This window comes from Telmatherina bonti (genome assembly GCF_933228915.1).
Source record: "Telmatherina bonti genome assembly, chromosome: 6".
Taxonomy (NCBI): domain Eukaryota; kingdom Metazoa; phylum Chordata; class Actinopteri; order Atheriniformes; family Telmatherinidae; genus Telmatherina; species Telmatherina bonti.
In genome coordinates, this window is record NC_136624.1 from 7,597,851 (window position 1) to 7,610,285 (window position 12,435).

General features: G+C 41.9%; 1 protein-coding gene across 1 annotated transcript; it reads left to right on the plus strand.

The window, feature by feature from the left end:
• Positions 1-774: 774 nt before the first annotated feature.
• LOC306757778 (caM kinase-like vesicle-associated protein) lies at positions 775-11,555 on the plus strand (the record flags this gene model as incomplete). The annotated part of the gene is made up of 10 exons (XM_079242912.1): positions 775-869; positions 949-1,080; positions 3,773-3,847; positions 4,248-4,386; positions 5,477-5,597; positions 7,927-8,002; positions 8,108-8,244; positions 8,372-8,450; positions 11,033-11,120; positions 11,205-11,555. 10 exons carry the CDS (start codon positions 775-777, stop codon positions 11,553-11,555), a joined length of 1,293 nt encoding a protein of 430 aa, XP_079099038.1.
• Between the last annotated feature and the right edge of the window lie 880 nt (positions 11,556-12,435).

A 12,435-nucleotide genomic window follows, 5' to 3' on the forward strand; every position in this document is an offset into this window, starting at 1 on the left:
GGTTTAAAAGCATTCATTTGTAAAATCAGATCATCTGCAGCAGTTTTCTCTTCATGCAGAAATATTTCCTGCAGATCTTCATTTAAATATTTATATAATAAAAATCAAGTATTTATGATGAAGCAGTGAATCACTAAGAGGGCAACGCTGCGACTTACCGGCAGTCACAGGATATATGTTGGAGTGTTCATCGTGTTTATAGAACAGCTTTGGTGGAGCTCAGAAATCACATTTATACCTCATGTCAAACACACGTTTCACATGTTCTCAATCACAGTTATATATTAATGTGATTCACATGAGAACAACATTTAAACCACATGTGAAACACGTGATTCACATGTTGTTCACGTTTGGATGTTCCAGAAACACAATGTGGTTCACATGTGTTTTTCCTGTAAGGGAAGGCTGCAGAGATTCGTCCTCCAGTCCCAGCGAGCCTCGCCTGCAATCGCTGCATCTTTTTTCTCGTCTGGCTTGTCTCTTCGCATTAGCGGGTGCTCTTCCACCTCCCTGACCCCTGCAGTTTGCAGCCCTCAACCCACAGAAAAATCCTCTGTCCAGACTCGTCTTTTAGGAGTAAGATGTTGGCGTAAAGCTCAGACTGCAGTCTTCTAATTCAGGGTGGGGAAAAACTCTGCTGCAGAAGGTTAAGTGCATGAAAACCGCCTCTTTCTGCCAAGTCAGCGTTAAGTGTAAAATTACAGCAAAGACGTCATTGGCTTCCGTTTTAATCATGATCTGTCTCTTTTTTAACACAGGTCAGGGGTGGCCATGCCATTTGGCTGTTTGACAATCGGGGAGAAGAAGGATTACAACAATCCTTCAGATGTGACAGATAAATATGACCTGGGTCAGATTGTTAAATCGTGAGTATCCTGACAGCTGCTGTTTCAGACACGAATGATGTCTCACTAAATAAAATGATTTTCATTCTGTTTGTTCCAGGGAAGAGTTCTGCGAGATATTCAGGGCCAAGGACAAAACAACCATGAAGATGTACACGTGTAAAAAGTTCCTGAAAAAGGACGGGAGGAAGGTCCGCAAGGCGGCCAAGAATGAGATCCTCATCTTAAAGATGTGAGCCATCAGAAAACCTGACGCCAACTTCACTTTCACCTGTGTTAAAAATGCATTTTCTGATTTTCTGTCTGTAAAGAGGAAAACTGCAGTCTGATTATCTCATCTGCTACAGACAGAAGAGAAGCTGCCATTTCTCTGCCTTGTAGAACACAGTTTCTTATTTTTCTGGAAATAGCTCTTCACACATGCCTCCTCAACAGCAATGCTCTTTCATTCTGCTCCTCCTCATGCAAAAAATCAGATACGAGTAAAACATCTAAAGTTTCTTGACATGAAAGGTTAAACAGAAAATGTGGAATTAAACCTAAAATCATTGAAAGAGGATAATAAAAAATATCTTTTGAATTATTTATTTGTTTCAGGTTTATTACTACAAGGTTAAATATCCTGGTGTAGCAAACATGGGATGACGTCTGACTGGTTAATGTGTGTTAATGTGAGATATTTCAGATGTTTCATCCTGTAAATGCTGGAAAACTGCCCGAATCTTCAGAAATCAAGAGGATAAAGTGGTTTTGTGGTGGATGAGTTCACCGCTGTGTCAAAGATCAGCATGTCTTGGAGAGATAATGTTGCATTCAGACTTTAACACATTATCCGTACAAATGTTGTTGTTTATGCATTAATGTGCCAAAAATGAAGGTTCTAATTTCAGATTTATCTGCATTGTTTTTCATTGTAACAGCCCTGATAAAAATCCCAAATTTATATTTTTTACAATTATCAGATGACCCCCTGAAATTATCTGCCGACCCCCTTGGTGGTCCCGAGCCCCAAACCATTGTTCTACTTGTATAATGTTTTTGATTATGTTTTTTAGAAAAGGAAGTAAGGGATGAATAAACACAACCAAAAAAACAAAAAAAATCAGCAAAACAAACAAAAAAAGTAATTAAATAAGAGAAAAGCCATAATGGCCGTATGACGGAGGAGTCTAATGGACTTGGTCCGATTGGGACTCGGCTCAGTTGTGTGTCCATGTAGACCGAGATCATGTTCACGATGCACTTTGGTCAAATGAGCCAAACCATTAGAATAATATATCCCCATTCCCACCAGAGGTGGCGCTGCACTAGTATTTAGCAAAAGAGAGGACAAGGCTGGTATGAAGAAGAAAAATGCAAGTTAAAGAGATGAAACTATGGCTGTTTTGGGGTTTGTTTGTTTTTTTTTTTGTCTTTTGCAAGTATACTGCAGAAATACACTGCAACAATGGACACAGTATGAACAACAGACGAGGCAGAGGACTCTTAACGCCATCGCTATGGATTTACCCACAATGCAATGCTACACCACATGCAGAAAGGGACTTTTTTGTAGTCCACTTCCTGTATTTGGTCTGCTTGATATGAACTGAGATCTGTGTTAGTAGGTGGAACATGTCTGCTTCTTTGATCCGAGTCAGAATTTGTTTGGTGCTTTCACATTTTCCCAAACAAAGCAGACGAGGATTCGAATAAAAAAGGCTGATGTGATCGTTCTCTTAATGTTTAGGAAAAGATTTTTCCCATTCCTGGTGTCATAAACAGTCATAAAATATCAGTCGTTTCTCAGAGTAACGTTAACTCCTAAATATAACTATATAACACAAAGATACGCCTGGTGTTTAAATCATGTTAACGTAATCTGTGTCTGCTGGGCTTTGTATTGACATGAAGAGGAAACACTTTGTAAAACTGGCTACTCAGGGTTAGGGTTAGGGTTAGGGTTGGCTAACCCTTTTAGCTAACCAACATGGTGGCATAACAAACAATGTGACGTGACTGAGAATGGTCTATATGCACTGCTGCAAGTTTAATAAACTACCAAACAGCTTTAGGGTCGTCCCCTATGTAAATTATTGACCGAATGTGTAAAGGTCCATTTACGCTGGACGCAGTTGACAGATACATATATGGACAGACAGTTTGATCCTACCCCTGCTTCGGTTATGTAAGTAATTTGTTCCGTTTTAAAGCAGCTTAGCCATCCATCACTTGACACAGAAAACGGAACAATACCAGCGGAAATCATGCAGCAGTGTTGAGTTTTAAAGCCAGAGAAAGGAAGAAACCAGAGAAGAAGAAAAGGAACAGGAAAAAGACAACACAGAAACCACCAAAAAAAAGAAAAACCCTAAAAGTTTTGAGATGTTTGTAAACAACTTTATGGCAGGGCGTTACCGTTAGCAACTGGTGTCCGAACTCAGCACTGCCCTCTAGTGGGTGAACTGACTTTGCATGGTAATGTAAAATACACATGGAAGTATGAGGACGGCGACGCCTGACAACGTTTGGAACAGACAAACATACATGAGGAAACAGAACTGGACCTTTAGATATGTTGCAAAAGGAAGCTGCTTCAGTCTGTTTAGTTTTCTACAGAGATGGAGGCAAGTGGAGTTTTTTGTCAGTGTCTGTATTTCTGTATTTCCTTCCCCCTGGCTGCAGCTGCTGCTGCTGAAGGCATTGTCAGCTGCTGCAGAGCTTTCTTCATGCTTCAGTAGAAAGATGAGATAACGTAGACCTTCAGAAGATCCGTATCTGACTGTTAAAGGACATTAATTTGGTCTCATATTTGTTTTCTCCTGTTGGTTTCCAGAACCATTGTGTTGTGTTATAAATGCATGTTAGCGGTTCACACGTCATCTGCTGCTTGACTCATGACATCCATCTCCTTCTGTTCGCGTCTTCTCTCTCGTCCTCCCCAGGGTGAAGCATCCCAATATTCTCCAACTGGTTGATGTCTACGAGACCAAAAAGGAGTACTTCCTCTTCCTTGAACTGTGAGTTTAGGCGGAGAAGAGTTGCTGGGATTTGAACTCCCTCTGCTGATTGTATGTTTGTGGGAAACAAGCTTTTGTTGTTCACACATATGAGAGCTGCTCGGAGCTTCACGTCATTTGCTATTCAGATGATAGCGGCTCCCTCATCAGCATGTGTTCTTGGGGATTTTGATGTATTTCTGTGGAAATTCTAAATGTAGAAATACACATTTTCCTCTTCTGAGTATATTTGAGTTGTGGGTTTAGGGATTCTGGTTGAACTAAAACTTGTGCTACCCGTTGGGAAACAATCATTGTTTCTCTGCATGTAATCTGCTCTATTTCTGGAAAGATGCAACACAGTCACAACACAAATATCTGAAAAAATGGGACATGTAACGATTAGTGGTCCTTTCCACAGTGCGACAGGCCGGGAGGTGTTTGATTGGATCCTGGACCAAGGCTACTACTCTGAACGGGACACCAGCAATGTTGTGCGCCAAGTTTTGGAGGCCGTTGCCTATCTGCACTCCCTGCACATCGTTCACAGAAACCTCAAGGTAACGCAAAGGTTGTTAATCCAAACTGATGCAACAAGAAGCTTCTCATTTCTTAAACCAGCAGGTGGAAAGGTCTCCAAAAATGTAAAGTCTTTTTCAGAAGGGTCAGATCATCGGCATCAAGCAGAAAAACATGCAAGGAGATGCAGAAACTATTAAACTCGGTTCAGAACTATCCAAGGCATAAACAAAAACTGGAAAGATGGTGGGGTACCATCGTCTACCAGGACTCTAGAAAGAGGGGGTACTCAGTGCATAAGCACAACCAACAGTCAGGACCTGTTCCCCCACCCGAAGGTGGAGAGAAGCTACCCAATCGTCCACTGGGGTAAACCCCAACCTACAGGCACCAAGCCAGGGGTCAATGAGAATGCCCACACCCCCTTTGCGCCTCTCACTAGGAGCAACTCCACAGTGGAAGAAGGTCCAGCCCTTCTCAAGGGAACTGGTTCCAGAGCCCAAGCCATGCGTTGAGGTGAATCCAACTATATCTAGCCAGAACCGCTCAACCTTGCGCACAACCTCAGGCTCCTTCCCCACCAGAAAGTTGACGTCCATGTCTGTAGAGCCAGTTTCTTTAGCTGAGGATCGGACCGCCAGGGTCCCCGCCTCTTGACGCCACCCAGCTCACATTGCACCCGACCCCTACAGCCCCTCCCGCAGATGGTGAGCCAACAGGAGGCAACATGTGTTAGACATAAATCTGCTGATGTTGCAGAATCTTCTAGAGACGATGACACAGAATGATGCTGTAATCAGAGTTAAAGGTGGTCCAATCAGATATTAGAGTGGGAGCTTTGTTTTATTTGTCCAGGCAGTGTATTTAGGAACTCTTTATTTAGGTGGTGTCGCTCAGGTAGAGAATGGAAAACTCAAATATAACTCAAATAACCACAAGTCTTCAACTGATTTATCAGTTGAGTTATTGCCTGAAGGGGACTGGCAGACTGTATTGCACCTGAAATATGCTCCAGTTCTCACCCATTTCCCTTCACTGAAATAAACCAAGATGGTACCAGAGATGATGATTAACTCCAACTATAAAGATGTTCATTTTAAATTTATATGACCTACACTGATATTTCCACAGTTGGAGAACTTGGTGTACTACAACCGGCTGAAACACTCCAAAATAGTCATCAGTGACTTCCATCTTGCCAAGCTGGAGAATGGATTAATTAAAGACCCGTGTGGGACACCTGAGTACTTGGGTGAGAATATTTAACCTTTATTTTATTTTGATTTTTACTAAAACAGCTGAGACAACATAAACTTACACACTACAATAAAAAGGAGCACAAATAATATTTTTTTATAGAATGTAACAAATAATCAAACCAACTTACTGACTTTAAGCAGCCATATCAAAGATTCACTAAGAAGCTTTTTACCAACTCTGAAACAACATCGACAGGATCAAAAGTTTGGTCTCCCAGAAATACCAGTAGAAACTTCTCCATGCATTTATCTCCAGTAGACTTGATGGAATGGTCTTTTAGCTAGACTTCCTAAAAAGAGCATTAAACATCAGCAACTCATCCAGATGCTGCTGATGGAGCTTTAACCAGGACTGAAAGAAGTTCATACTGGTTTCCAGTTTGCCATGGGATAGAATTAAAACCCTGCTGATTCTTTACAAACTCGGAATGGTTTAGGACCAGAATCCATCTGTCTGTTCAGAGAATATAAACCAAGCTGAGCTCTTAGATCCAAAGAGTCAGGTCAGCTAGTCCAGACCAGCTCCAAGCCAGAGTCCAGACCAGTGTTTAGACCAGAAACCAAACCAGAGACCGGACCACAGACCAAACCAGAGTCCAGATCAGAGACAAGACCAGAGACCAGACCAGAGTCCAGATCAGAGACCAGACCAGAGACCAGACCAGAGTCCAGATCAGAGACCAGACCAGAGACCAGACCAGAGTCCAGATCAGAAACCAGACCAGAGACTAGACCAGAGTCCAGATCAGAGACCAGACCAGAGTCCAGACCAGAGTCCAGACCAGAGACCAGACCAGAGACCAGACTATAGACCAGACCAGAGTCCAGATCAGAGACCAGACCAGAGACCAGACCAGAGTCCAGATCAGAGACCAGACCAGAGACCAGAGACCAGACCATAGACCAGACCAGAGACCAGACCAGAGACCAGAGACCAGACCAGAGTCCATATCAGAGACCAGACCAGAGTCCAGATCAGAGACCAGACCAGAGTCCAGACCAGAGTCCAGATCAGAGACCAGACCAGAGACCAGACCAGAGACCAGAGACCAGACCAGAGACCAGACCAGAGTCCAGATCAGAGACCAGACCAGAGTCCAGATCAGAGACCAGACCAGAGTTCAGACTAAACATGGAAGTAATCTTTAAAACACCAGATATCTACTGATTTAAATAAATGAACAAGACCAATAAATACACTGTTGGTCCTAGAATCACGCCAGACTACTAGAAAAATGGTCGCTATGCCATATGTCTCTGTCTATGTCAGGGGTGTCCAAAGTCGGTCCTCGAGGGCCGCTGTCCTGCAGGTTTCCCATGTATTCCTGTTCCAACACATCTAGCTTCCACTAAATGGATCAAACAGCCAATGACGTGCACAACTGATTAAGCTCTACTACTAGTTAATTTGAATCAGGTGTGTCTGAGCAGGGATACATAGAAAACCTGCAGGATTCTGGCCCTCGAGGACCGGAGCTGGACACCTCTGGTCTATGTGTATGGGGTTAATTAAGAAGGTTTCCTTTCTTTACCACTCAATTTTTGACCAGTTTGTAACAGACGTTCCATGACAATTAAATCAGTATTTTCTTAATTCCACTAAAAGGAATAAAAACAGATTTTTAGTCTGTTGATATCATAAAAAGGAAGAGATCTGCAGGTCTCTGACATCCTGCTGAGGCCTGACTGACAGATCCATCCAAAGCCTGGAAGGTTCCAATGACCTGCTCATTTGTAGATATGAGAAACTGGGCACAACATGGAGATTGTCCTCATTCACTGTCTAAAATACCAGAGAAGGATCTTTAAAATCCACTTAAAGATGGCCAATGCTAGATCTAGATCTATTCCTGCTTCACAGCATCTTCAATTTCACATCTGGCAATGTGGGCTGTTTTAACAAAACTGTGATTAAAGATGTGTTAGAGGTTTATTGGGAGGTCAGAATAGCCTTTGGTAATCTTTAATAATCATCTTCTCTTTACTTCATATCAGCTTCTATGTAAGAAATTTCACCCAAATTTAAAAAATCAGCCACGTTCATAGAAAAAATGCAGCGACGATAAACTCTTCTGACCAGGTCTGGTAGTTACTCGTATAAAAATGACCAATTTACCAAAAGGGTCTATTGTGATACAACATTTTTGCAACAATGACAGAGCTAGAACTTGTGTTTATCAAGGCTAACAGCAAATTATCATAAAATACTATCAAATAAAAGTACATTTTCCTCTTTACTGGATTAATGCATGTTTTAAAATACCTTAATCTACAAACATGAAGTCTCAGACCGAGTCAAGTGTCCTTTGTTTCGTTGAACAGCTCCCGAGGTGGTTGGCAGGCAGCGATATGGCCGACCTGTAGACTGCTGGGCAACAGGCGTCATCATGTACATACTGTAAGTTCCCAATTTATAAGCATTATTTTTGTGTTTAAATTCATTAACCCATTTTGTTCCACCATTCAGAGCCTTTCTTGGAAACTGAACTACTTTCTAACTCAGGCTGTCAGGAAACCCTCCTTTTTACGATGAAGCTGATGATGATGATTATGAAAACCACGACAAGAACCTGTTTCGAAAGATCCTGGCAGGCGATTATGAGTTTGACTCTCCTTACTGGGATCAAATCTCTGATTCAGGTACAAAAGTTAACACTTCCCTTCTTCCTCTCCCTTGTGTCCTCGAACGCATCATATTAATGTTTCACCCATCAGGGGAGTAAAGTCTTTGTTCTTGTGTTTCCTCTGTGTGATGTCTCTCTGACAGCTAAGAGCCTGGTTGCCCGTTTGATGGAGGTGGATCAAGACCAGAGGCTGACGGCCCAGGAGGCTATAAACCACGAATGGTAGGCAGCTTTGATATAATGTGCGAAATAAATGAATATCTAAAGACTGTGATCAGGAGGATCAGAGAGGCTGTCAGAAAAATACAGATCACAGTTAAATCACAAAACTTTATGAGGAAAATCAGGCTTCCAAACAAGAAAAGAAAGGAGATTTCTGACAACATGCAGGCTTCTCTTGGAGAATCGAGGCAAACAGCTCACTTGGACAGATCAGCTGATATCAGCAAGATCAAGGATTAATTTACAAACAAGATAGATTAATCACGTATCGATCAAAGACTTAGATGTGGCAGAGAAAAACAGACTTTGTGTGGAAATTTTAACCCTTTCCCAGTTATCTAAAAAACCTATTTAGTATCTGTGAATTCCTGGGATCTCAGCAGATGACTTGCAGATGACGAGCAGAAGTTAAATTTATGGCTAACAAACGTGACGGCTAGCAGATGTTATGACTAGTGGATGTTGTGGCTAGTACATGTATGGCTAATAGACGTTATAGGTAGCAGATGTTATGGCTAATAGACGTTATTGGTAGAAGATGTTATGGCTAATAGACGTTATAGGTAGCAGATGTTATGACTAGTGGATGTTGTGGCCAACGGACGTTATGGCTTGTAGACATTATGGCTAGTGGACATTACAGCTACTAGATCTATGGCAAATGGACATTCAGTTTACGATTTTATCTCTAACGGACATTATGGCTAGTGGACATTACGGCAAGTAGATGTATGGCTAATGGACGTTATAGTTTGCAGATTTTATGGCTAACGGACATTATAGCTTGCAGACTTTATGGCTAACAGACATTATGGCTAGTGGACATTATGACTAGTAGATGTATGGCTAACGGACGTTATAGCTTGCAGACTTTATGGCTAACGGACATTATGGCTAGTGGACATTACGGCAAGTAGATGTATGGCTAATGGACGTTATAGTTTGCAGATTTTATGGCTAATGGATATTATGGCTAGTAGATGTATGACTAACGGACGTTATAGCTTGCAGACTTTATGGCTAACAGACATTATGACTAGTAGATGTAAGGCTAACGGACGTTATAGCTTGCAGACTTTATGGCTAACGGACATTATGGCTAGTGGACATTATGACTAGTAGCTGTATGGCTAATGGACGTTATAGCTTGCAGACTTTATGGCTAACGGACATTATGGCTAGTGGACATTATGGCTAGTAGATGTATGGCTAACGGACATCATAGCTTGCAGACTTTATGGCTAACAGACATTATGGCTAGTGGACATTATGACTAATTGATCTTTGGCTAACGGACGTTATAGCTTGCAGACTTTATGGCTAACGGACATTATGGCTAGTGGACATTATGACTAATTGATCTATGGCTAACGGACATCATAGCTTGCAGACTTTATGGCTAACAGACATTATGGCCAGTGGACATTATGACTAATTGATCTATGGCTAACGGACGTTATAGCTTGCAGATTTTATGGCTAACTGGTTTTATGACTTGCGGACATTATTGCTAGGGCCAAGTTGATAAGACAAAAGAAGCCTGCCGGTCATGTGTCGAGTGTTCATTGTCCATTCCCCCTTAAGCCCATTTTACAGCATGCTTTACTTTTCAAATAAAACATTGAACTGTGCAGGACACAATATTTGTTAAAGACATTTACCTTGATTTTCTCTTGGAACATTCCTCCCTCCCAGATAGTATGCATGTGCAGATACTGTCGATTAAAATAAGTGGTAAATTTTTATTTATGCCCTATTTCATTTAATTGATATTTATTTAATTTTATTGGAAAATAAAACAAGCACTATTGTGTTTTTGTTTAATTTTAAATTCAATAAGATGTTCCTGTTTACACCAGAGCTAAGTGTTATGTTTTGTGCCTTACTTATCTGACCTTAAAAACCAATTTATGTACTGAACTGGGATGTTGGCTTACCATTACACCCTTAATGATGAGAATGAATAAGGCAGAGCCTAATTGATATGACCTTCTGTTGATACACAATACTCAGATTTTATCATATATCTTGAAAATGGCTTTTATAATAATGATGATAATGTGATAACAATTATTTAATGACTTAATGACTTGATGCAATGCATGACCTTGAAAATAGAAATATATACATATATATACATATATATATATATATATATATATATATATATATATATAAGTCTAGAAAGGGTGGGTACTCTGACCTGCTGTTGAGGTTATGTATATATTAGTAAATATTAATTATTTCATTAGAGCTTTGATTTATTATTATTATTACTATTTGCTCTATTTGGTGTTTTTCGGTTTCAGCTGCAGTAGTTTGGAAACAGCAGGAAGAGTGGGTGAAGGGAAATAGATGAACATTATGTTACCGGGGGGGCCGTGGCTCATAGCAACTCCTCCGGGTTTACTGCAACATTTTATGCTGAGATCGTTTACATTACATTTTCTGATCCCTGTTTATTTAATTTATTTCACTGTTATTGTGTTAAAACCTAATTTATCCTTATTTTCAGCTCATCTTTTTCAGAAGTTTTTCAAAAGAACTAAAAGAAATAATCTTAATTTATCTTTAAACGACAGGATCTCTGGCGGTGCAGCTTCAGATAAGAACATAAAGGAAAACGTGTGCGCGCAAATAGAGAAGAACTTTGCCAGAGCGAAGTGGAAGGTAGGTTTTTCTAGAAGCTTCATCTGTTCTGAACATGAAGAAGGTTTTTGTGTCGAAGGTGAATTTGTTGCATTTGTCCTGCAGAAAGCCGTGCGGGTCACCACCATCATGAAGAGACTGAGAGCGCCTGAACAGAGCGAGTCCAGGTCCACCAGCCCTGCAGCTAGGGTCCCTGCAGACCCCGTGGCTCCCCAGGCTGCCGCCGACCCTCCTGCACCGTTGTCCAATGCCGTGCCCGATGGCTCCACAGCTGCTGCAACGGAGCCGCCTGCCGGAGGGGAGGTGAGCCAACCGGAGCCCGAAGCCACTGTGGCGGTCTCAGCTGGAGAGCCCCGCCAGCCGAGCCCGGATCCTCAGGGGCCCGGGCCCACATCGCGTTGCAACGGAGAAGCTTCAGCCTCACTTCACACAGCTGCCGGGGATGAGCAGGGTTAAACGTCCACAGCCGCCCCTGCCTGACCTCTGCAGCCCCCACCGGCTCCTGCTCACTGTAAATTAGCTGCTAGCATGGTGACACTGACTCGGCTTCTCTCACTCGCAGCATTAGCATTATCTCACAGAGGCTGTGTGCTACCTTTGCTGCATTGCGTCAGCTTTTTTTGTCTCGTTTTATTCTCCTTGTAGCGTGTATTCACCCACCCTCCAGCGTGTTTGATTAGAAACCACTTCCTTCTCCTGTGAAAGGAAAAAACAGATCTGCTGTCCAGCCTTCAGCTAACGCCGCCGCTCTGACTGCTCTGCTAGTGATAAGAAGGATTAAATTGGGCTGAAAATGTCATTTTTAGGGGAACATCTGCCAGTTTTGCACTGAAATAATGGCTGGTCTTCACACATGGAGAAAGTTTGATGTATTCTTTCACATGGAAAATGTGTATAACTGTACTCTCTATTAGCATCTCCGCTAGCAGTTGTCGTGCATTAAACAGTCTTGAGATTGGTGACTGGGAGTTTTTAAGCCCAGTTCTCTACTTTTTTGAATGAGGCAGCTTGACACACAAACACACACAACGTTGGTTTGCTAAGTTCCTGCTCAGGAAACAATCCCACAGCTGTAAAGATTCTGTACATAGAAACCTTTGTAGAAGTAGCTGAAAGAGCATGCACTCTTACTTGTTGCTGTCCATTTTCCACGTCCTCCCACTTGGTGGAGAAAGACCCTGCCAACCTCGTCTTATCGTAGGCCACAGCTCCTTCGCCTCGCGCCGCAAGCCTCGTCCATGCTAACGTTCTTTCCGGTAGCATAATGAAGCTGTTTCTTTTCCATGCTCTCGCTGTAAATGTTACATGAAGGAACAAAAACACATTTTCCATCACA